The 26,876-nt window shown below is 39.4% G+C and overlaps 1 protein-coding gene across 24 annotated transcripts in view; it reads left to right on the forward strand.

Moving 5' to 3' along the window:
• FOXP1 (forkhead box P1) overlaps nucleotides 1–26,876 on the forward strand; it is a 412,016-nt gene that overhangs the window by 335,622 nt on the left and 49,518 nt on the right. For all 24 annotated transcript variants that reach the window (XM_070576788.1, XM_070576797.1, XM_070576800.1 and 21 more), the window contains one exon: nucleotides 19,763–19,867. In XM_070576788.1, the coding sequence (XP_070432889.1) occupies nucleotides 19,763–19,867 (105 nt within the window). The remainder of the gene's footprint in view (nucleotides 1–19,762; nucleotides 19,868–26,876) is intronic.

Here is a 26,876-nt window from a genome sequence, read left to right on the forward strand (position 1 = left end):
GGATGCAGATATTTATTAGGCCTTTCATGAAGGGAGGGGATGGGTAGGATTTGCAAAATATAAATCATTTACGATCTGAAACAGCACATAAAGAACAAAAATAAACCCCATGCAGGATTTGCACACAGGCAAATGCAAAACAAGCCTCTCTCTCCTTTACAAGTATCCTCGCTTTCCTTCCTGCCTTATAAATCTTGTGTTTCCTCGTTGAACACATCATATGGTCTTTATTCCCTTTCAGCTGTCCTCTGTAGTCCATGTCAGAAATATTCCCCTTTCTGATCCTTCCCAGCTTTTTACTTTCAGTTCAACCACCATTAGTAGATGTTTTATAACTTGAGTATTTCTCAGATTCATAGCTTTTCTAAATATTTGTTCAAGGCTTCCTTAAGCATTTGGTGAAAGCGGTTTCCTTTAAACTCTGGAAAGGTTGCAGTTGTTCAGCATCTTCTCTCTTTGAGGCTATTATATTGTTCTCAAAGTCAAGTGACCCAAATCGCACTCCTTTCTCTCTGAGGTCTAACCTACCTTCTGTCTAGGCACAGAGTTCCCTCCTTCGTTCTCATTCTCACTTCTCGACACAGCCCCATGGATTCCGGTGGCTTGCGTTTTCTACACTTCACAGTTGGCGGCTGCCTTCAAATAACCCTGAAGGTTTTTGCTTGGCTAATGTACTTTCAGACAATTTTGCTTGATACACAGTCTCTGGTTTTGATTTGCAGCCTCTTGACATATTGCCATGTATTTGACTATATAACAATAATATTTGTGTTTACTGGCCCTGCTATTTTCAAAAGGCGAGGAACTCTGAAACGTGGACATGCCTGGTGTTTCGTTTTTCTTTCTATCTTTTTTTAAGCTCAATTCTGTGTTGATGAATAAATATTGGTGCTCTTGGTTTACTTGCTAAAATTCTGGAGGCTCGGTTTCAGAAGTGTTCCAGTTACACAAGCCTTTAACTTTTGCATATTTTCATAGTCGTATTTAGGGCCTATTGAGCCAGAAATTTAAGCAGTAATCTCTAGCTCCCACTACTCTGAATAGCTCTTCCTCTTTTCAACTTTTTTTATTTTGTTTTTTGAAAATCAGATGATTTCTTTTGATTTGAAGCATTTGAGCAAACTAGTTACCCCAGATCTTTCTTTCCCATTAGAGCATTTTGGAGAACCTACGGTCAAATTGTCCCAAATTGTCTTCAAAATTGTTTCTGCTACTTCCTGCCAATATGTGTTGAAGCAATTGATCTGTAACAGAGGTCAGCAAATTACAGCCTACCAGCCAAATCTGGCCCACTGCTCATTTTATAAATAAAGTTTTATTGGAACACAGTGAGGCTCATTTATTTACACATTGTCTGTGGCTGCTTTCATTGCTTTCATGCTATAATGGCTGTCTTGCGCAGTAGCAGCAGAAACCATTTGGCCCACAAAGACTGAAATATTTGCTAACTGGCCATTTACATAAAAAATTTGCCAACTCCTGACCTTAACGTAAGACCAGTGTTTCTCAGATTCCTGATAATATTCTCACAGGTATTTGTTAAAACATACAGCTTCCTAGGACCTCTCCCAGGAAGACTTGGATTCCACTGGTCTGTGATGGGGTGGGGATTTGTATTTCTCATATGTACCCTTGATTCTTCCTACTCAAAGGCTGCAAGCCAGCAGCTTTAGCATCACCTGGGAGCTTCTTAGAAATACAGAGTCTCAGCCCTCACCCCCGACACCTGCTGAATCAGGATCTGCATTTTAACCAGATCCCTAGGGCTTTGGCATACGCATTCAGGTTTGAGAAGCAATACAGGCGGCACGTTCAGTTCACCTGGGTTTTGGCACTGTTGAGAAGGACAGAGTTTTCCTCCCAAAATTTGATTAACATCCCACACATACTCAGTGCACAAAACTAATGGCTGGCCATTCTTGTGTGAGTCAACAGAGGGCAGATAGTATTGCTGGAAGGAATCGGTACCTGGCAGATGATGGTGGTGATAATGCAGCTGACATTTATTGACTATTACTTTGTGCTGGACACATACATAAAGGACTCAACATAGGCCTTGACACTGATTTTCCCGTTTCATACTCACAGTAACCCTATGGGGTACTGTCCTCTTTGTACCGGTGGTGTTGTTGGGCCCAGCACAATTTTATAAGTTGCACAAGCCACACAGCTAGTTGGAGACCAGGCAGGGGACTGGAACCAAGGTATCCCCAACCCTCAAATCCTTGCAATGACTGCAATATTCCAGTGGTTCCCAGGTCCGCTGCTCATCAGAACCACCTTGGCTCCACCCCAGACTCCAGGGCGTAAAGCTCAGAGGTCAGGACCAGGCCATAACCTTCAAGGTTGGTAGCCTGGGGCCAGACCTGCGTGTTCAGCCATAATCTGGGAGAAGCCCCAAGCAGTTCTCTGCGGCTGGCTCTCCACCCTCCCCTCATCTTCTTGCAAGGAGATAAGTCAGGTGACTAGCAGTGGAGAAGGCAAAGAGCAGACCAGGCATGTCATGTCAGGTGTTGTAGGGGACCAGAAAGGGAAGTGGGCGTGGCCATTTGCAGAGGCCTAAAATTCAGGTGCTTCTTTCTGCTCCAAAGCAGACTCTTAGCAGTGTCCCCTATCCCTGTCTGTCTGCACAGGAAGTAGCCTGTTGAGGGCAAAAACGTTCCCGTTTTATGTCAGAAAGAAGCACCCAGGGGCTTATCAACATTTGGTACCCAAACATGCTACTGGGTGTTAGGTCACCATCATACTTTGAATGCCTGTGATTCACTTGTCTATTGCTTAAAACCAGTTGCTTCTGGGTCTTTGAAGGAGGAAGAAAGGCTCTCTTGGGAGAGTGTAGCATGGTGCTGATCGCCTCTGGTCATTCACACGTGCAGGGAGGGCAGGGGGAGAAAATCTTTAAACTATTGGCATCCCATGAGGGATAGGTTTATGGATTTTCTTGACTGTTCGCTTTGTGTGGCGATTAAAAGACCAAAACTCAGCCATTATTTTCTAACAGCTGTATGTCTTATCTCAATAAAGTGCCTTTTACCATAACACGCCACCGTTAGACTCTATAAATCTTTTTCTGTTTATTGTGTTTAAATGATAGATGCTTTCCAATAAAATGACATCATTGTTCTGGAGAGTCATATTCATTTTATAAGTTTCTCTTAAATTAAGTCAATCTTAATTTTTTTTCTTGGGCTATTGTATAATATAAATCTTGACCATGGGCTATTTCATGTCTGATGTGCTAGATTTCCCACACAAACCAATATTTGAACCCTCAGCTTCTCTCATCGTGTAGGGTAGACATTCTTTTCTGATGAGTTGCCCCAGCTCGTAGGGTTTGTTTCCTGCCAGATCCCTTTGTTGGCACCCAGCCATTGTACAGGTGTTTGCACTTGTGTGGAAGGGCCTGTGCCCCCTCCTCCCAAATATGTGTTAGCTTTCTTAGCATTTTTTCTACACCAAGGGTGTGAAGGAAAGCATATGGCAGAAGAACAGTAAGGACCAGTCTTTTGGGGACTCTGATGGTGTTGTCCACTGACCTGGGTTTTTCCCAAAAGGTAAAAACCTATAAAAGAGTCTTGTTGAAATGTACCCTTTACCACTTGGATTAAGTGAATAGAAAATTTTCTTTGGCAGATATTGGATCCATCCAGAAGTAGAAGGGGAAGCCAAGGGTCTGCAGAAGGTCATATGGCTTGGAAAACTGGTGTTATTCTGTTCTCGTTTAAATGGCAACCATAGATCCCATATACTTAAGCTAATAATGGGGCAAAAGAGGGGGGACCTATATTCTTAGGCCACTAGTGGGGCCAGTTGGGGGAGTACCTGTGAAAGAGGCTTACACGGGAGTCGTGTTGTTCTTCTTCACGACTTACAAAGATGCCTTTTTGCACGGGTGCTACCCTGTAGCCTGCCTCTGCTGCTCTTTCCAGGGGAGCCACCGCTCTGCTGACTGGCTCACTTGGGTAATGCAAATGAGCGTGTTACATATGTATAGCAGCCCTAAAGTTCTTTATTCCACCCCCTTTGTAATCAGTCAAGGCCTAAGTATATTATAAAGTATATTCTCCTCATTAAAACAATAGTGGAAGCTCACAAAGGGAAATTGTTAATATGTGTTCCAGCTTGTCATTTCTGCCTGTGTGAATAAAGAAGATAACTGTTCCTTTGGGAAACTATTTCGGGAATTGAGCAACAGATATGCTAGCCAGAGAATTCTCCTAACTGTAATTTTCTTTTTTGTGTGTACTCAAAAATAACATCCTGATGGGCTCCTCAGTGCCTCTGCACATGCAGAGCACAATTGCCACAGCCCAGGTGGTGTTAATATGGGACAATCCCCTGGGCACATGTTGCCAAGAGTTGTACAGCTTGTTCAGTGTCTTCGTCCATATGGCAGTCTGTCCCATTCACAGAAAGGCGTCGGGGCTGTGCCTGGTGGCTACCGTGGTCAGTGTAGTGTGAAGAGAAGGCTTCCACTCACAGCAGCCTCTGTGGCACGGTTTGTTTTATGGTAGATCTAAGTTATAATGTGCACACACACTCACCTAAGAAATTCCGCAACAGCCTTGCTGGTTTCCTGCCCCCCCTGCTTCAATTTCAGAAGCAAATGGTTAACTCAGCAGGTATAATTCAGGTGCTTGAAACATACCTGGTTTATAGAAAGTCAGTTAAAAAAAAATACACAAACCGAGACCTTTCTGGGTGGTTGTTCACGGATTAACTCAACTTGAGGACTGCATGCCTGTACTAGAATTCTTCTATAAACTCTGTGGCTTTCGTTCTCTCTCTCTCTCTTTTTTTTTTTTTTTGCATTTTCAGTTGTGCAGACTATTTTTACTGTGGAGTTTGGATTGTTGGGCTCGTTTTTTTTGGTTTTTAAGTCTTAAAGTTAAAAAAGGGAAAGGGAAAAGAAAATCATTATCAGCATCAGAAATCTGAGAGTGAAACATTCCCTGCAGGTGTTAGAACCGAAAAGAGAGAATCAAGAAAACAGAGAACAACGTGGAAAAATAGGGACTTTTAAAAAAAACACGCTTTGGAAAATTTACCAGAAGGCAAAGCCTTCTCCATTTATAGACTCAAATGTTGTTCTGCTTTTGTGTAACTATTTGTGCGCTTGTTTGGTAAACAAACAGACCCCATAGCAACTGTAGCTGATGATATTTATACTACCTGTAAGACTTCCCTAAACAAATAGACACACTTTGTGACCTTCAAATTTCATTCCTTTTATAGTCCAAGGAAATCAGTCTAATAGCAAGTTGATCTCTTTCTTTCTTTCTTTCCTTTTTTTTTTTTTTTTTTTTTTTTAATGCTTGGAGGTCTATCTTTGAATGATCTTTCCTGTGTATGTATTTTACATCTTGGCTGTGAATGTTGGAAGAGTTTGAAGGTGTATTATGGCAGAAGGAAAGAAAAACCTAAAGTGTTTGTGTAGATGAGGTGGTGTTTGCTTTCAAGAGGGGCCATTTTAGACATCCGGTGGAGTTTCAGGTTATACATCCAAAAGACTAACACTCCACTGAAATTATTACTATGGACCTTAGAATTGGACAGGTATCTATGGCTATGTCTCTGACTTTTTATATCTGCAACATTGATGGAAACATTCTGGTAGGTATGAGCCCCTATATTCAACTTACATTTTTCCATATGAGTCATTTTTATGACAAGAACAAGATGTCTCGTGTTAAAGATCAGTGTGAGAAATAAATGGCAGTTTACTTTAATAAGGAAAAAAAAATGACACCGAGAGCTGGAATAATCCAGTGGTGTTTGAATAAATTAGAGGATTGTACAGACAGAAGTAAAAAGAAACTTAAGGGTAAACGAGAAGTTGTCCAGTTTTCAACAAAAATGTGTTCATAAGTGGGACAGAAGTCGCTGGACAGTGCAAACACGTATCCATTCATTCCACGAGACATACCAAGCTCTAGCCACGTGCCAAGTGTCCTAGGCTCGAGGGGATACGGCCATGAGCTAGACAAAGTCAGTTCTCATGGAGCTGACATTGCAGTAGAAGAAAAATAGCACAAACAAACAATTGTATAATAAAAAGACAGAATTAAGTTCTGGAAAAAAAAAGCAGGGAAGGGGAAGAATCGGGCAAAGGTTACTATTTGGATAAATTGGTCTGGCAAAGCCTCTCTGAAGAAGTGACCCTTGAACAGACATGAGGAAATAAGAGAAAAGAGCCCTCTAGGCTGTGAGAGCACAGCAAAAGCAAAGGCCCTGAGGCAGGAGCAGAAAGAGAACATGTTTTGCTGGGTCATGGCCCATACCTCATTTAGTGTGGAAGCAGCCGTGTTGTTTAGTGGTTATGAGTGTGGACTCTGTAACCGGACTGCCTGCATTCCAATACAGGCTGCCCACTTAAGTTACTTAATCTTAGATTAAGATTAATCGGTGTGCCTCCGTTTTCCATCTGTGCAATGGGTATGACACCAGGCCTTGCTTCACAGATTAACCATGAGGATTAAATGAGTTAATACACATTTTAGTCTCTGGCACATATATGTGCTCAATAAATATTAGTGATTATTGTTTGTTGTCAAAGTTATTTATTCATTGAAAAAACATTTATTGAACATTTGTTCTATACTAACTATATAGGTTCTGAGAATTAAAAGATGACTGTAACATAGTTCTTTCCCTTAAGGAGCTCATAGGCTAATCGGAGAGACAAACATGGAAACAGACTCTTGCAACACAGTGTAATCAAGTGCAATGATATGGATATCAACAAAATGTGATACACGGTGCATGATGTGTTCAAAATGAGCGCTAGTGGAATATCGTAGGATATGTGTTTCCACCCCCTTGTTACCCCCCCCAATGTATGCATCAGGTGAGATTTTTTTTTTAACGCAATGAGCTCGGTGAAGGAAGGTTCCTTGTCTCTTGTCAGTTGCTACATCCTGATCATCTGGGCGTGCAGTAAGTGCTGCATTTCATTGCAGAGCCTTGATGAAATGTTCAGAAGAAGGTGAACTAATGAGATGTTAAAGATCAAGAACCCATTAAGAGTAGTCATGTATTTGCTGCCCTTTGGCCACAGATGCTGTAGAAGTAATTGGTTAGCCTTTGTTGATACTTAGAGATGCTCTAAATGAGAGAGAAAATTTGGGCTTCTGGTAAGACCAACTCTCAATCTTTAGCTTGCGTCAGGATCTTCTGGAAACCTGGATGAACTACCAACTGCTGAACTCGAGCCCTTGTGTTTCTGATTCAGTAAGTTGGGGTGTGGCCTAAGGATTCGCATCTCTGGGAAGCACTCAGGGACCATACTTTGAGAACCACTGCTCTAGCACGTCCCAACTGCTGTCCTTACACTGTGTCATTCTTCCCCTTCTACTATTCAAAGTGACAGAGAAGTGATCTGGATAACTGTTATTGTTATTTAGGACAACGTGTGTTTCAGTGCCAAGACTCATCATTTCAAAGAAAAAAATTCTTGAGACTTTGACCCAAAATAAACTATTTTATGGAACAAAATTCCTTTTAAAAAATTCCTAATATTGACCTTTAAATCCTTGGAAATACTCTGGTTTTGTCTTTCTTGTTTTTTGTTTTAATGCCTGAAAATGCTTTTTGTGCTTCAGTCCTCTGCCTGCTCTCATTCTGTTCCTTGTGGCAGTTGAGCTCCTATTGATTCTTTAAAGCCCAGATGAAATATTACAGAATATCCTGTTCCAGCCATGTGTTCAGTTCTCTGTCTCTCCAACTGGAGAATCTGGCAGAACTCTTTCAGAGAGAATGAGAACTTAGTCACAGCCTCCATCAGTGACCTCCAAATGTGTTTGATTTTTCACCCCATCAGTACTAAAAATTTTGAATATGCACCCCTATTAAGTGGACTCTTAATTATATACTTATCTAATATTTTACCTACATTATAAAATTAGAGAGTAGGAGGGTGAGAACTGTGTATGCATATACACACATTTGTATATTCATACAAAGGTTCTAGTATTATCTAAACACGTTCGTGCAGAAGTTTTAATATTATCTTACCACCCACCCATGATCTTCCTATAAATCCCAGTTTACAGACTTGATCTAGGAACCCAGCACAATGCTCTCACAAAGTAGATGTTTAGTAAAACAGATTGAATTAAGGATAGAGAAGAGTTTAATCCAGTGAACATTATTGAAGCATCTTGTACTACAGAGAAATAAAAGTAATTCCATGAAGCAGAAAGCAATTCTAAGGGAACATAAATGCAAGTGCCTAACGATTTTGAGCCATTTTGTATCTTTAACCCCCTCATCCCTTCATCTCCTGCTTTTTCATCTGGCCCTCACCCGTCGGTTACGTGATTCTTCTGGTTCTGGAGTGCAGTTGTGCTGACTTCCGTAGCGTACTGGGGACAGGGATTAAACAGGAAGAATTAGTATTGGAACTTTTATTTATGCTCTTTGGTTTTCTGAGTATTGTTGGTTCCTCTCACATATGGACAGGGTTCCACATAGACCTTGTGACTCACCAGTGCAAACACACTTGCACTGACATAATGAGAATGCCTGCCTAATGGTGTTAATAATTTCTGGATTAGTGGTCCCTATGTCTGTATTGACACAGTTGCTCACAGCCACTCTTTGGAAAGCATTCTGTTTTCTTAACGAGATCCCAGTGTTAATGCTGCCAGTGGTGAACTCTGGCTTACAAACTCAGAATAGCCCTTATTGGTGGCAGAAACAAAAGCTGCACCTCTGCCTTTTCTCTTTCTTTTCCTGTATTTATTTCTTTCACTCATCACCATGCAAACACAGGCATTCTGCCTTTGTCATCAACTGCTCTGTGTTTGTGACTGCCTGGTCGGAACACACCAGCCAGCCTCAGATCCTCAAACTCTCATTCTCTCCTCCGTTGTGCTCTGTGCCACATACTCCTGGCATGTGGGAATCAAGATGGCGTGTTTCGCCCAGTGCAGCTGAAAAGGGAGATTGGTGATGTGGATGGTAAAGGAAGTAACTGCCAGACTTACAACCTATCATGGCCCCCAACCTCAGGTTCTTACCATTGGTAAAGCAGCCAATTACTAGTCGCATCTCCAGCCTATGCATGAGATGTTCCTAGATCCCGAATGATCACTTCTAGTCCTAGAAGCATCAGACACACTGCACTGTGTTGTTGTGGCCTTTGTGGGTCTTTGTCCCATAAGTCCAGGATGACCCTGAGGCTCTTCCTTTCCAATTGAAAACACAAATTAATGTGTGTCTTCAGAGACTTGCCACTGGTTCATTGTCAACTCAGGAAGTTCATCCAGCTGCAGGCTGGGTCTCCTTGAGGAATACTTCATGAGCTTTTGGTTTCCCAAACTTTAGTCATTTGAATGTGTGTCCCATTGTCATGAGGTTTGCCATATCTGCTTATATTATTATATTATTTTTTTTAAATTGAATCATTTTTAAATTTAAATAAAATAAGCCTCATTCTCAGAAATGATATCTGTGAAATCAGAGGTTGGAGAGATACTAGATATATTTTTGTCTAATACAAATTAAAATAAATATGCCAGTTTTTAAAGATATGTATCCTTGCTCCACCGGACATTGTGTGGGCCACCATTGAGTGCGTGTATATCACATATTGGAATATTTTGGTAGGATTCCTTCTTTTTGCCGAGGAAAGGGACCTTGGCTGAACATGCTACACTGCCAATTGGATTGAAACCCCGCTTTCATGGTATACCCTGGTTTCCTAGAAAAGCCCAAAACTATCACTTATCTTCCTAAAACATTAATTCAACATCCTGCTTCTTTACACACACATCGTCTACTTGCAGGCTCCTGGTTACCACCCAGCCTTAGAGGATACATAAGGCAGACCTCAAGATTGGGAACTATGAAATTTTGAGTTGTTGTCAAACCCACTGACTTAACAGTTTACGCCAGGGTATTCCTGATCAGTATGTTACCTGACAAACTTTATTCACTGACTAAATCACTCAACAGATTTGTGCTAATGTAAAGTTGCTGTTTGTTAAACAGAACCAGGAAATTGTTTTTCCCTGTGCTTAACTTCCTTCAGTCTTACCTGTTTTACTATATTAAAAAAAAAAAAAACCCTTGCATGTAATTCTTAAATAACTTTGGGCCATCAAGAGTTCTTATGAATTTGCAACTATTGCCTGGTGAGGTTGCCCCCTGCCTCTCCTTTCCATATTTATCGAGCTCCAACTTGCATTTCAGTCCACAATTAATAGAGAGGGCTTTTTCATGAGTGTCTCTTTAAGCACAATCATTTTGAGGTCAGATACAGAACAGGAAACTCTCAAGGTCTTTAGTGCTCAAGTTGTGGTCCCTGGCCCAATACTGTTGGCATCATCCAGGAGCTTGTTAGAATACTGGTCTTGGGCCCCACCCCAGAACTACTAAATCAGAATCTGCATGTTAAAAAGCTCCCCAGGCGATTTATATCCTTAATAAAATTTGAGAAGGATTACTCTAGGAATAGCGAAGATCGTGTGTTTTTACCCATAGACACAATTATAACCCTTTGTGCCCATCAACGATCTTTGAGTCATTCTCCTGCTATCTTCAATTTTTGCCATATCTCCCTATACCTATTACTGCTTTTTACTCACTATTTTTCTTAAAATTGAGTAACTTAAATAGGTTTCATGGAAAGTTACCACCGAGAAGTCATGAATCTGATATATTAGTCAATTTCTGTTTTCTAGTATCCATGAGTGTGAATCCGTAAATACAAAAGTGGGGGTATTTGTATATCACTCAAACTCACCCAACACACCTCCTTAGCAGGCCGCGCCCTGAGGACCATTGTAGAAAGGTGACCCTGTGTTTTCATTCAGGATTATTTGTAATTTGAGGAGGAAAAAAAACCCCACCATGGACATAAATGGTTAATAGCTTCTATTTTGGATGTAAAGTTAGTTAAGGTAGCCCTCACATCTCCAGGCACAATCTGAGAGCAGATAATAACAATAATCTCCATCATTGTTTAAAAGCACAAATCTGGCACTTAATAGACTAATTCACAGTCACTCCAATTGCAAGTTTTACTCATGAATATCGTATCACAAGGGAATGTGAAATCCTCTAATTAAACATGATTTGAAAAGCAGCAGAAAATTGAGATGATGAGCGTTCTGGGGAAGGAGAGTCAAGGAGTCACTGCATGAGACAGTGAAAGAGGGGAGCGCGGGTGTGTTCCAGTTGGTGGAGAACTCCATCTTTCCGTCAGTCTAGGATAGGCCCTTTAATAGGCTTTCATGAGACACCCTTCTCTTTGCGATAAGATTATAGAACCGGCTGCCAATTTACTTTTGGAAAACTGATTAATAAACACGTAGGATGGTGTATTTCTGTAATGAGTGAAAAGCAAAAACTAAGGCAGGATGCTAGAAATGCAGTATCTCAGGCGTCTCCCATCTCTTCAGTGTGAAATAAGAAACCCATCTGCTTCCCGAAGTGTTTTCAGTGAAAGTTAAAGGAGAAAGGTCATTTTTACGAAGATACAAGGAGGAAAGACGCAGTGCTCACATCAGTATTTCCCCTGTTCCCACGTAGCATTTGCACCTTTTTAGGCAGGTGTACGACCCCCCCACCCCCACCCCCCGATACTACCCTACAACGCATGGAGAAACTTGACCTGTCGTTTTATTTTCTGTAAGAGACTAGGATTTGACTTCTGGCTGATTTTGAGGAGATACACAATAATATAAAAAATATCAGAAGTAAACTGTACGATGGACAGTTGTGCTAGATGTTTAAGTGATCATCCTTTTTTCCTATTGTGAATCTGCATTGCTCTTCTTTATAGGGTCATCTGTGATAAATTTCCAAAGCCAGCTCACCTCGTGTGGTATCATTCAACTTGACTTATTGTATTTATCACAAGTATTTGATATCAATTAGTTTTTGAAAATTTAATACAAAAGAATCTGAAGTCTGGTTATGTTTTCAGATATCGCTTTATCACTAGAAATCAAATTCATACTCCCAGGTTCATCCTAAGAAATCGCTGATAGGTTACTTAAATCTCTTTGAAAGTAGGATGTGGTAGCAAAGGAGAAGACAGGGAAGTGTGATAGGAACCAAACAGTGCAGAGAAAGAAAGTGGGGTCATTTTTGTGTAAGTTGTTGTTAAAGAATTAAGCAAATAAAAGAAAAAGCTTTAAAATAGAGGCTTCTGTTGTTCGAGTCATAATTGATTATAAGGCCCTTTTTATTAATATATAGCCCTGAATCAGTGTATCAAGGGATCACCTTTCTGGAAACCTGAGGTATCTGGAGTAGCTTCATGTTTTGGCTGGGGGCCAGCAGCCCTTGCCACCCAGGCCAAAATCATAGGCTGTGCTGGATCTGAGAGGGGAGGATTCTGTGGCTGACAGTGTTATTGGGGTGGACATAAGGAAGCATGTGCACGTGGACATGAGACCAAAGAATTGGAAAGGAGACAGTCAAGGGGGAGACTTGAGCCTTAGGGAGGCAGAGAGAGAGTTTGTCAGAGAACTGCTCTTCATCATTAGTATCCTGGGTGCCTGGCTCCGAGTCAGCATTCCATTAATGTTGGCTGACTGGATGAAAGGCCAGAATGGTGGGAGAGGAAGATGGCCAGGGGCCCGCGGGGAAGGGAGGGAAGCAGAACAGCTTCTAAGTCAAAGGAGGTGGGAAAGGGGCTTCCTTGTGCTTTTTGGTGTATGTCTTTGCAGGGGGTGGGGAATGGTTTAAAAGGGAATAGCTTCCTCCTGCACAGCAGCCTAAGGACTCCGTTACTCCTCACTGGAAGATGTAGATCTCGTTCATTCCTTTAACCAGTAGTCATTAAGCACCTGTTCCTTATTCATCTTGTCAGTAACGTGATATGTCATTTGTGCCCATTTCCTATTCTGTCTGCGTATCTTTGGTAGAAGTTTGGTGGAGGTTTTAGCACTGGCAGGAGCAACGCTGGTCATCTTGTGTGACTCCCTTCAGTTTTCAAATGAGGAAATGGAGGGCAGGGCGGTTAACTGACTTGCAGGGTTCCTGGTTATTTAGCGCATCGGTGATGAGAAGTGAGGTCTTCATTCACCCAGCTCCCAACCCTCCCCATCGAGAGTACTGGCCCTCAATAAAAGGTTAAGTTACACTCCGTTTTTGTGATAAGCAGAGAGATCCGCAAAGCACATTCTGCAAAGATTTTTCAGCACACCAAAGGATCACCGGGGTCCGGGAAACAAAGTTGTCCCTAGGCACTTATTCAAAAAGTTTAGTTGTTAAGGTTTTATTTTTATTAAAAATTTATCTCTGCCTCCCACCTCAAACTTCAAAAGTTATTTTATAATTTAATGTAATTTCAAAAGTTATTTTGTAATGTGAGTATAAATTCTTTTGAGAATGGGAGCAGTATGTTAGGGGAAAAGAAATCTAGCAAAAGTAAAGAAAAAAAATTCTCCTAACCTTACATTTATGGTCAGTTGACTTTGGTAAAGGGACCAAGAAAATTCCTTAGGATAGAATTATCAATCTTTTCGTCAAACGGTGCTGGAACAAAATGCAAAATAATGAAATTGGACCCGTACCTCACACAATATACAAAACTTAAAATGGATCAAATGTGAGGACTAAAGCTCTGGTTTGTTAAATGTGACACCAAAAGCACAAGGAACAAAAGAAAAAAGATAAGTTTTTAAAAACTTTACTGCCTCAAAGTACACACCATCAAGAAACTGAAAAGACAGTCCACAAAATGGAAACAAATACTTGCAAATCATATATCACATAATGGACTTGCCTGCAGAAAATATATATATTAAAAATACTCTTGCAGCTCAACAATAGAAAGGTAAATAATCCAAATTTTAAAAATGAGAAAGCGTCTGAGTAGGTGTTTTTCTAAAGAAGATGTACAAATGGTCAATAAGCACATGAAAAGTTGCTCAGTATCATCATCACCAAGCAAATACAAATCAAAAGCACAAAAAGGTACACTTCACATCCACTGGGGTGGCTAAAATAAAGACATACAACAAGTGCTATCAAGGATGTGCAGAAATTAGAACCCTCAAGCCATGCTGGTGAGCATATAAAGTCGTACAGCTGCTTCGGAAAATAGTCTAGCAGTCCTCAAAATGGTACCCACAGAGTTGTTACCACATGACCCAACAGTTCTACTTTTAGATATGTACCCAAAATAATTGAAAACATACACTCAGACAAGTACCTGTACGTGCATTTTCATATTACCACTATTCACAATAGCCAAAATGTGGAAAGAGCCCAAATGTTCATCAACAGATGAATGGATAAACCAAATGTATTATATACATACAGTAGAATAGTATTCAGCCGTAAAAAGAGAAATGAAGCACTGACACATGCTGCAATGTGGATGAACCTTCAAAACATGTTATCTGAAAGAAGCCAGGCACAAAAGACCACATACTATATGATTCCATTTATTTGAAATGTCCAGAATAGGCAAATCTCTAGAAACAATGTACATTAGTGGTTGGCAGGAGCTGGGGGTTGAGAAGAAATGAAGAGTGACTGCTAATGGGTGCAGGATTCTTCTGGGGTGTGATAAAAATGTTCTAAAATTATATTGTGGTGATGCTTTCACAACTCTGTGAATATACTCAAAACCATTGAATTATATACTTTAAATGAATGCATCGTATGGTATCTGAATTATACCTCAATAAAACTTAAAGAAAAATATATGTGATAATTTCGAGTGATTGGAGAATGACCAAGAGTCTTCCATAACTTAATTTAGACAACAACATGCAAGTGAGATAAAATGCAGTTTCTAATTTTGGTTTAATTTTTTTGGGAGGGAGTGGAGGAGAAGGTATAAACCCTAATGGGCACAGATGTAGCCTTTTATTAAGGATGAATCAGAAAGTTAGGAAGAAAACGGAGAGAAGACAGATTTGGAAAAGGACACAAAGCGATTGCGGGAGACTTAGAAGACTGAGGTGAGAACGCGGGTGAGAGCACAGGAAAAGCTGAGAATGTGTCTTCAGGAAGAAGGAACATTGGCATTTACATTGGCAGGAAATGTCTTGGGGTAAGGAGGTCTCTATTCTCTTCATCTCCTTCAAAGATGATTCTCCTCTTGGTTACCAAGGGAAAGTTAGCTTACAAGACTAATAGTGTAAGGACCGCTAAAGTCTGCATGCTGGAAAGGAGCAGTTGTTCTGTTTTAGCAGGTGAATCATAGGTTCTAGTTTTGAGTTTTGGTTAAGCGGTGAACTTGGGAATGTTATAGTGAATGGTCGCCACTGAAGAACCGTAACCGTTATATAAAATCTTCTCGAAAGCTGAAGTCACTGTTGGAGTTAAGGCTCTGGCTGGTATTCTTTGACATAAAAAAGAATAAACAGAAAAAATTCTTAAATAAATGCCATTGAGAATGACACCATTACACTGTCCTAAGTATATACTGTATTTAATATCATGTAATGTCGGGGATTGTTATTACATATTTATGTGTAATTATACTTCTCATAGCAAGTTGGTTCTTTCTAATCTGAAATGCTGTCACTATTCTTGTGTTAAAAATATATTTAATTTTTACATATCAAGGATTATCAAGAGAAATTTAAATCAGCTGGCTTTTCTCCATTGCATACTATTTGTGTTTCATATATTCAGAATAAAATTAAATAATAGAAAGTGTCAAAACGCTATTTTCTCAAGTGGATTGGCATCATTCTGGTCTTTACCTTCAAGAATAAAAAGAAAAAGGCAAACACTAATTGAGTGTATATCTACATAGAAATTAAATAGAATAATATTATTTACTGCCTGTTCGTTCATGAATCCATCTAACATTGATTGGGCTCATGTTCCGTGTGTGAGGTACTGAGAATGTGCAGATGAATTAGACAAATCCCTGCCCCTAGGAGTTTTCAACCTGGAAATTTATAGTAAAAAATACTTCATTAAACAGTTGACCCTAAATTTTTAAAAATTTAATATAGGGGCAAACATCTTCAGATCCCTTCCAAATCAAATACGTCTTTATTCATCACTGACCTTGGCAGCTTTTCGAAAGTCATACTTCTCACATTAGTGAGTTACCCTTGAACAGTTTATTTAAATGATTAGGCTTCACAGGCTTGATCTGCCCATCAGATGCTCAGATCGTCATTTTTTTCACCATCTTTCATCCTGTAAATGTAATTCTAAATTAATTCAAGTTAAAAATTTCTTGTACTCATTTTTTTATTTCCCTTTTTGTCCCTTTTTGGCAAGTCCCAAAAGGCAGTAGGAATATAAATGCTTGTTCCACTTTTCTGATGAAACAGAAAAGCTCCCATTCAGAGGTCCAGCTGGTGGTGTCTGATGGTGCTTCATGCGGAATGACTCAAAGGCCAGAAGCCAGACTCAGCCACACATGCAGTGAGTGTGTGGCATTTGCTGTGCCACCGTCAGAGCTGAAAATTGAGTCCTGCATAGCACGATTTTGTGTGTGTGTGTGTGTATCTGTGAAAAATTAACAATTGCACAGAGAACAAATTCCTACAATGCACAAAATGAAAACTTCAGAAGATATATAAAGTGATGTGGTGAAAATTTAGTTTCCCTACTTACCCCTGGCTCCCAGGACCCCTCCCCAGAGGCAACAGTTGTTCCAGTATCTTCCATGTCTGTCCAGAGAGATTCTGCCAGGGCACCACTGCCAGTCTGTTCCTTTTCCTTCCAAAGCCAAGCACTTTATTTCAGATGATTGTGTGTTTAAAAGTATCCAATTATATATTAAATATGAAAAGCAAGTGACAATAGTATGTATAGTATGTGTCCATTTTTGTGAACTAGTAATACATTAGAAGAAAAATGCAGCTCAGTGATGTCCCATAATGTTAGCAGTGTCATGTAGAGTGGCGTTATTAGGTGTGGGGTAGAGTGGGGAATAGACTTTCTTCAGTAGCCAATCAGTGTTATATGAACTTTTTAAAATGAGTATATTCTCTTTTCATAATAAAACAATGGTTTTAACATAGCGGCCCATTTTCAAGAGGTCTTCTGAGTGTGTAAATATGTGTGCATGTGTGAAGAGTTTGAGTTTCTCTAGGCTTAGGTGTGACTGGTTGTCCTTCTAAGGCGTTAGTGAATTCTCACCTGTGCTTATTTTGACATAAGGATACCAAGTTGAACTAAATAATAAATTCTTAAAGGAGAGTGGTTTTTATGCAGAAGATGGAGCCCTCACAAATAGTTAACCAAAAATGGAGGGGTCTTGGGAAAATGGCAAACAGCGTGTTAAACCATGTACATTTTATTTCTAGTCATGAATTCCTCTAGTGAACACACGTCATTTTCTTTCATACTATTATTTTCAGGACACTCAGCTTAACCTGAGAAGCAGAGTAGAACAAGCATTTGCAGTTTTTAACTAGCGATATGAATTTTATGTCCTAACTAGTTGAGGCTCCTCGTTTCCAACTTAAAGAATCACACAAAATATGGATAGTGGCTAAGAATGTACTTGGCGTGTAGCATTCTTCAAGAGCAACTTAATAGAGTGTTCACAGGGAATTTTCACATTTAGTATTCATTAATTGAGTGATTCTATTTCTCTCAATGTATCTCCTGGTCAAAATCAGTTATAGACTAGGGTATTTAGTCTGGTAAATTTTGTTCATAAATATAGGAAACATGGAGGGGATCTCAGTGTCCAAAATAGAGGAATGGTTAGGTAAATTTTGGCATGTAACTAGAGCTAAGATGGTATATGAGAGACTGTTACGCATCAGTAAATAAGGTTTTTTATAGATCAGTTGATAACACGAGAAATTATTTACAAAATGATGTTAAATATAAAAGAATGATATAAATCCTTATGCCTTCATTTGTCAGAATGCATATATGTGTGTATTTGAGGGCAGTTTTTTCTTTGCAATATTTTTCAAGTTTTCTATAACAAATATATTAACTTTGAACATGAAAATAACTTAATCTTAATAAAATGGATAAAGAAAATATTATGGTTATTTTTTTTCTTCTTTTCATTTTAGTTATTGACAGGAACAGTGTTTTTCTTTAAATGATTTCCTTCCCTCAGAATACCTGAGAATTCCAGTCCTGAGACGAATTCTTTAATTTCCAATATTGTCAGTAATTTTTAAAAATTCTATTTTTGAACTGTATCTATTTTTTGCCGTTTTATTGATGTAATTGACATACAGCATTGCATCAGTTGTATAGCATAATGATTTGACTTTCATATATCGTGAAATGATACCACAATAAGTTTAACATCTATCATCTTATATAGTCATGTCTATTTTTTTCTTTAAAAAATTTGAAGATGGATAGGTAGAAAGTCTTTCCTTCAATCCATTGGAATTTTACTCTCTTAACTGCTTAGAGACTGTCCTTTATCACTGGGCTTTATAAACCTCACTATAGCTATCTTATTTCACTTGTCTTATTCTTTTCTCCCATGAGGGGCGCCTTTCAGTGCTTTCACAAGTTAGATTTCTGCAATTTTTTTTGGTTCCCAGATTTATTTTCTATTTTAAGACAAAATAGCTTGTCATTATTTTCAAATTATATTAAGTTTCCAGCAAAATCGTTCAAAAGCGTAGGGAGACTTACTGATCTTTGATAGAAGGTGTTGTTCTGTGTATTTGCCTGTCTACTATTAATGATCTTTAGTTCAAATGTTCATGATACGCTCACTCCACAATGATTATAAGTCAGGGGCTAGTGGCATTTGGGTATGTCTGCTCTATGAATGTGAATTGATAAAATATATGAATACACATCCTAGTGGTAATATAAAATACAAGCCCCTCGTGTGTATGTGTGTGTGTGTGTAATCATAATTCACAGCGCTTGAAGTTCAAAGTCAACCAGAGGCAGTGGAATAAGTTGCAAAATAGCTAGCTCCTTGAAGAGAATGTGCTTGAGTACAAAACAGAACTCTCAATGTTAGTTTTACATTTCTATTTGATGGAATCTAAGGTTATAGAAACGGCTGTAAAAATAATTTGTCTGAAAGAAGTCTGGATGCAGAAACCTAATAGAGAAAATATTTGAGAATATGGTTCATCAGCGAGTGCAACAGACACACTTCCCCAAGCGCCACGTGGCGCGGATCAAAGCATCCCATGACTTGGATCCGAGTGGCCAAATCATTACGTATCGATTGGAACCCCACTGGAGGATTAACCCCTTCGTATTCATGCCAAGTTTTCTCTCACTCTTGGTGTCCTTATTTTTAGGGATATAATCTTCCTGCCACTATCGCCTTTTTCTTTTTTTAAGATAATCGTCTAGTTGGATATCATTTATCTTTCAAAATTATTTTGTTCTTATTCTAAATTATTTAATGGCACTATTCTTTGCTTGAACGCGAAAAGATTGTACAATTATGCAAAAGCAGTTCGTGGCGGAAGGGAGGAGGAAGAAATGTGTAATATTCTGGGTACAAGACAGCAAGAGAATCTCAAAATCAAGTACAGATTTTATAACTTTCATTATGTAGATTAAATGGTAAGTTCTAGCTTTTTAAAGCATCCTTTGCAGTCTGAGTAGAGAGTTTGCCTCTCACAAAAGCGTGTCAGACACTTTTCATACATGGTGGTACATTTCTAGCACTGGACCATTCACCCTTTGGAATTAACTCTTGCTTTTAAATGACAATGCAGAATTAATTAGTAAATTCCAGGGGAAAAGGAAAGCACAGGTTCGTTCATGTCCACATTTGGCCATGTGGGCTCACTCCTCTTGCTTTTGGCGTCTGCTGGGATGGTTTTTGGCAGCAAATTCACGCTCTTGCCCTCTGTGTGTTTTCTTTCAGTTTGTCCCACGAGGAGCATTCCCATAGCCATCCTCTCTATGGACATGGTGTGTGCAAGTGGCCAGGCTGTGAAGCAGTGTGCGAAGACTTCCAGTCATTTCTAAAGTAAGAATGATTTTATATTGCTTGCTTCTTTTACATAGCCATTACCTCCCACTGTCCATGCTTTTCCTCGTAAAATGCCTTTTTGATGGAGGGTTTCACACCACCGTTTGGAGAGTGGACTCTAAATCACCAGGTCTAGCACACTGTCATAGGAATAGTTACAACATCTATTGAGGGTTGCACAGTAAAGGGGAAAGATTTATACCCAAGAGTAGTTTTGATACTCCTAGGACGAGCCTATGTTTACCTATATTTCCGTGATTAAATAAAAATGCTCCCAATATTAAACTTGAAATAATTCCATTTTCACTTTTATTCATGTCCTTCCACACTATCAGTGATATATGCACTGACTCTTAATTTTATAAAATCAGTGTCAATTACTGGCCAATTGCAGCTTGGTGATTGGGCCTCCTTGTTATTATACAAATGACTTTATAAACTTAAGCAATGGATGCTGAGGAAATGCTACCAACTTAATTCTCATCTTTCGATATTGCTGTTGCCTTCTGTTCAGATTCTTGTCCTTATAGGGAGAATGGAGTAAGTTTAATTTCTGCAGCTAAAGTATGCCTAAAACTTGGGTTATCCCATTTGAATCTCTAAAGCTGATAGAGTGTCTCTGTAGGTGAATGATAGGTTAATCCTCTCGTGGCGGAAGTGAGATACTCCTGTACTACATCTTAATATTTCCCTTACCTATAGTACCTTGTCCTTTAAAAATATTTAGACTAAATTGCCTTGCATTATTGACATCACATAAATATATTCATAATATCGTTGAATCATTGATGTATGGACTGAATGTAATATTACATTTTTTAAAATATATTTATATATCGTGCAGCATATCTGGGTGCATGATGGTTTACAAATTGGGTATTGGGGGGGCTTTCCCTCTGGTTTTTCTGGCTCATTCAAGCACCAGGAAATGGAGGCTGGCTGATTTATGGGCAGGTCTCTGGTTTTATATAGTCTTTACATTGTTAGAACAATCTCTATACCTATCTTTATGGACCTAGATACAAATATTGTGATAAACCCACGCTTAGAGATCTGTCAATGTTACCTGCAAGCAGTTTTGGTGAATATCACTTTTTGATTAATGAATGGAAGCCTGTGAGTCCACTTCATAGCTTCCTAGCTTTAATATTTTACTTCATGAACATTATGTGATCATTAAAAACTTAAGTACTTATAATTTTTTAAAACGAGATATCTAAAATTGTTTCTAAATATCAGCCATCAAGAGCAGTGTGACACTATTTTAAGTTAAGCTACAGCCCTTTACAATGATTATGATTCAAGTTAGTGCTATTGGGCTTTGTTCTCTTATAAATCACTCATTATAGAATCTTTGTTTTGTTATTTCCCGATCATCTGCCTAATTGTATTTAGATAATGAGAGAAAAAGATCTTGGCAGAAACCACTCTTAGATTCTGATTTTTCCTTCTGCACCCGTGCTATCTTTGGTAAATATCTTGATGCTAATTTTACTCATCTATAGAATGGCCAATAAACATCTATGTATATGATTTATTTTTATATAGTCTCTAGAACTATAAAACTGCTGTCAACATTCTCAGTGACATGTGTCAATTTTAAAGTCACAAGGGAAGAGGGCAGTTTTCCAATTTTGACCCATTTGAAAAATGTTGTTAATAGCCTAAGTATTTCCACTGTAATCCTCAAATCGTAAGTCTGTTTAGTATGTGATCCGACAGTTAGATAATTTATAAATAAATAAGTAAATACAGCACATATATATATATGTGTGTGTGTGTGTATACATATACATATGTAGTCACGCAGTGCTTAACGAAAGGGACAGGTTCTGAGAAATGCGCTGTCAGGCGATTTCACCAGCGTGCGAGCATCATACTGTGCGCTCACACAAACATAGATGGTATAGCCTGCTACACAGGTGGGTTGTATGGTACTAACTTATAAGACCACCATCATATATGTGGTCTGTTGTTGACCAAAATGTCATTATGCAGCACATGACTGTGTGTTTATATGTGTGTGTGTATGTGTATTTTTTAAATATACCTCCACAAAGAGACAGCACCCTTCCAAACCACATCTAGTACTAAAGAAAAGAATCTAAAGATCATTAAAATTGGGACCTAGACTTGATTGCTATGAAGAAGCCCTTTTCTCTTCTAAGGATGTGAAGAGTCTGGCTCTTGTCTGCGAAACCCCCCATCAGTTCTTTTTTTTAAAGATTGGCACCTGAGCTAACAACTGTTGCTGGTCTTCTTTTTTTTTTTCTGCTTTTTCTCCCAAAATTCCCCCCAGTACATAGTTGTATATTTTAGTTGTGGGTCCTTCTAGTTGTGGCATGTCCGACGCCACCTCAGCGTGGCCTGACAAGTGGTGCCATGGCCGTGCCCAGGATCCAAACCAGCGGAACCTTGGGCCGCTGAAGCAGAGCGTGCCAACTTCACCACTTGACCATGGGGCCAGTCCTCCCCCCCGCCCCCCCGCCATCAGTTCTTTATTGTGGTTTTGCACATGACATGACATGTTCTCAGTTCGCGTTTGCTCAGTGGAATTGGAATGCCTATTATGAACCTGCAGCTGTTGCTTGTTTATTTCCTCATATTTATTTATTGACTTATATTTGTCAGAAGACTTTTGTTTGCAAGCTGTAGAAACTCAAAGTTAAGCCCAAAAAAAGTGAGGGGGGGGGGTAGATGAGGGATGATAATTGGCTCCTGTAACTGGGAAGTCCACTGGTACAGCTAGCTTCAAGTATGGCTGGATCCAGGTGCTTAAACAAGGTTATGGGAGTATTGTTTCTTTGTCTGTTAGCTCTGTTTTCTTCTGTGTTGCCTTTATTCTTAGGCTGTTTCCAAGTGGAACCGAAGAAGACAAATTTATGTGCCACAAGTTTATCAATCTCAGAGTGCATCTCTTTTCCCATAATTCCAGAAAAAGTCCTGGACAGACTGTCATTGGCCCAGATTGAGTCATGTGTTCTAGCTTTAACCATCTAGAGCAGAAGATGTTCACCCTGCGTGAACCACATGGGGGCTAAGGATGAGTGACTTAGTTCCTGAGAGTGAAGAATGAGTATTGTAAACTAGCAAAGGGAGAGTAAATGCTGAATAAGAAAAACCTTCTAGCACTCAGTTCTCTTGGTGCTCTCCTGAGTTACACATTGATGGGCCATGTATGACAAATTCAGGGTTTTGATTTTCCTCTACGGTATGACTTTAGCTCTTGGAAATTCAGAGTTGTCTTCAGGTTTCTGGATCGCGCCTAACGTCGTGGAAAATTCGTCTGGCAGATTCACATCTCCCACACCCCTGGCAGTCTAAAGGGTAATCACATTGGCTTTGACGAAACCAACTTTGCTTTCCGTTGAACTGGACTGAAAGAGCTACCGTACTTCTTGTGGCTCAGACAAAAACCGCGTGGCCTTTTTAAATGATGTTATGGTGGAGTCATTGTTACCGGGAAGTGAAGTTGTAAGCATTTCTTCTCAAATTGCCAGATTTCTAGACTCTGAAAGCACCTCTTTCCTGGGCCCACTCTTCTCTGCCATTATCCCGCTAGAGGTGTGTTCTTATGGTTTAAGCAAATTGATACCAGTGATGCTTGGATTCTCCGAGGAGCTCTTACTCAACAAAATGGAGCATTGCTCTAACCTTGATTTAGGTGTTGCTTTGTAGATTTTTTTCACCTCTTTTCTAATCCCCTAATTTTATATTTCCCTATGAAGAGTTCATAATTAAATAATCCTGAGCTGTGCAAAAGGCACAGTTCCAAGTGCTTTACATATATAACTCACATAACCACAACCACCTTGTAGTGGTAAGATTGTAGTATTACTCTCAACCTACAGATAAGGAAACCAAGGCACAGAGAGGGTGAGTGATTTTCCCACGGCCACACAGTTAATAAGAAGTGGAGTCAAGATCCAAACCCAGGCAGTCTGGCTTCATAGTACTTGCTCTTAACTGCTGCACAATACTGCCTGTTAGCAGCAGTGGGATTTCTGTATGCTTTCTACTTATGGCAGTAGGTTTAACGAAAGCTTTGAAGAGAGGCAGATTGGGTAGTGAAGCTACTTAGCATTAGTGTGTTCTTTGAGCTTGTTACACAGCGTCCCTGAGCCCCCGTATCAGCATATGTAATTTGATATGATAATAATAACTACCTCTTGGGGTTAGAATTAAAAGGTACATCATGTAAAGTGCCTAGCCCATAGTAGGCACTCTTTACACGTTAGTATTTCTTTTGTTTTCTACTGAAGTATATATATAGATAGATAGATAGATATAGCTATATATGTAATTTCCTTTTTTTTTTTCTCGTGAGGAAGATTGTCGCTGAGCTAACATCTGTGCCAGTCTTCCACTGCTTTATGTGGGATGCCCCCACAGTGTGGCCTGAGGGGCAGTGCTGGTCCACGCCCGGGATCTGAACCTGCAAACTCCGGGCTGCCAAAGTAGACTGCTCAAACTTAACCACTACACCACCAGGCCAGCCCCATGAAGTATATTTTTTAAAGAGGGATAATTTAAAATATCCAAACATTTCTGATCTTGTACCTAGGGAATGGCCTCTGACTATGCAAAGCATTGATGTGTCAAAAGAGATCCTTCTTTAGTATTATTTTTTAACTATAAATTTCTGGTAAAGACTCCCACACGATTGAATGTGATCTTAGGACAGGGGTGGCAAACTTTTTCCATAAAGGATCAGACAGTACATATGTTAGGCTTTTGCAGGCCATACAATTGCTGAAGGAGCCATTGGACCATATGTAAGGAATGGGCGTGGCTGGGTCCCTTAGACCGGTTTCCTGACCTCTGACCTAGCGTAAAATTTTTGGTATCATCACATTTTTTTAGCTGAGAAACGTTTTTGCATTGCTAAATGTTTTGCATTTCTATCCTGGGTTATTTTAGTTGAGCTTCACAGAGCCCTCATGTTTATTCATATTTGGGGAAAATATCCATGCATGTTTTACCCAGTTACTTCATTCATCAACCGCAGTTTTTATATTTACATGGGCGTGGGTTCTTCCACCTGGTTTTTTAGGGTTGAGTGTGAGACGGGAAAGTGACTTTGCTTGGTAACTGCTTTCTGATCTTCTGTTGCTCAGGCTAGTAAGATGTAACTTGTGGAGAAGCCAAGATCCATTACTCAGGTTAGAAATCCCATCTGACAAGAAAATGCCACGGTTAACAGAGACGGGGGTTAAAGGAAGCGAGGTGGGGCTCGCAGGTCTAAAAATGAGGCATAGTCTTTTCCCTCCTGAGGAAGAAATATCATAACTGTTGGTAAATGAAAACCAGAGATTTGACACTTTTCTGTGATCATTCTGCAGTGTTTGTTCCCAAGGTGAGGAATACCACAGGGCCCTCGATTTCAAAGATAAATACTGTACAAATAACCATCCTGTTGTCTTTCCCTCCCAGCCAACAGAGAGACGCTTTATCAGAATCAGCAGATACCCAGTCTATTGTACACATTTATTTCCCTGTTTCTTCTCAAAACAAGTTGCAGTTTTAGTGTTGGTTTTTTTTTTTAATCTATCAAGCATGAGTTCTCATGTGACTGTCGTATTTGTTAGAGCTAACTGATACCAGCAGGTGCTCCTGCTAACTCGGATGAAATTCTCCAGCCCCGCATTGCTTGCAATCCTCCGATGGCAGAAAAACAAAAACAAGCCTGGTACCATCCAGAGAGGTGAAGCTCGTCATGTTCTTCCATCCTCTCCCGGCTTGCGTCAATTTTTTTCTTTTTAAACCAGGTGGAAGACACAGTCTTTACCAGTAGAAACACGAATTTATAATTCTCCCCTTTTTCTTTTTAAAAAAGGGCTCATATAATTCTTTGGCAAGGTAGGGAGTGGATTTGAAGGTTAAATCATGACCACATTTTCCTGTTTCCAACTTAGAATGTAAAATCAGACACAGACCCATAGTTTCACAAATACCAGGTACTCTCATGTGCTTGGGAAAAATATTTCTATTTCCCCTGGTTTTTCTTTTAGATGGTCACTTCTGTAACATCTAATAAAAGTATATTTTGTATCCTTGCTTCCTATCCATTTGAAAGGAATTTGGGTTTGTTTTTTTTTTTAATTTTTGATTTTTGGTTGTTTCTCATGGAGAAAAGTACAATGCCAGACAGTCGAAACAGAAATTCCTTTGCCTGTTAGTCAGATGTATATTATTTAGGAAAGCCAACATAAATTTGATATGTGCTCTAATAGAAGACGGGGTGAGAAATGTAGAAAGAAAATGCCCAGAGGTGGTGGAACTTTGACCCTTTTCGGAAAGGTCAAGGGCTGTAGACAGTAGAGGACATTTCATTGGTAATTTGCTTTTTAAAATTTTTTCTGTGAATGTTACTTCTAAAAACTGAAGAGTTTTTATGTGAAAGAAACTACTAAGTGCGCTCTGTAATGTTTTCACAAGTGTTTTTATCATGGTAACATCTTGTTTACTTTAGTTCCCTGCCTAAAACTACTTGGAACATGTTAAGAAAACATTTCGAGAAAGCCTCGACAAAGAGGCTTTTGTTAAACAGCCACCGTGAGGCTGCAAGGATCACAAAGGTGTTAACTTTCAGCCCCTTAAGCACTTCCACATGAAATTCCAGCAACTCTGTTTGTGGTTTTGGAAAAACAAAGTGTATGTTAAAGAAACCAGGTATATGCTAATACATGTCGAAGGAGGCCGGATATCATAAATTGTTTCAAACCCATTTGTGGCTCTCCTTTGCACGCCTGAATGTTCTGCAGTGAAATTACCTCTAGTTCATGCAGGAGACTTGAGCACATGTAGAAGGAATAGCCATCTATAGTGTGGGTGTATGCAAATTGAATTCCAGCCTCACAATTTAAATCTCAAGAACACGGGGATGAAGTTTTCCCCCATCAGATCCCAGGTGACAAGTCTTTGAGTCTCAGAAAAGGAGCTTAATATTTTTAGGAATTTGACTTTTCCACTTATCATCATTTTTGAGTTGTTTTATAAAAATAAA

The sequence above is a fragment of the Equus przewalskii genome, chromosome 15 (assembly GCF_037783145.1).
Source record: "Equus przewalskii isolate Varuska chromosome 15, EquPr2, whole genome shotgun sequence".
NCBI classification, from domain to species: domain Eukaryota; kingdom Metazoa; phylum Chordata; class Mammalia; order Perissodactyla; family Equidae; genus Equus; species Equus przewalskii.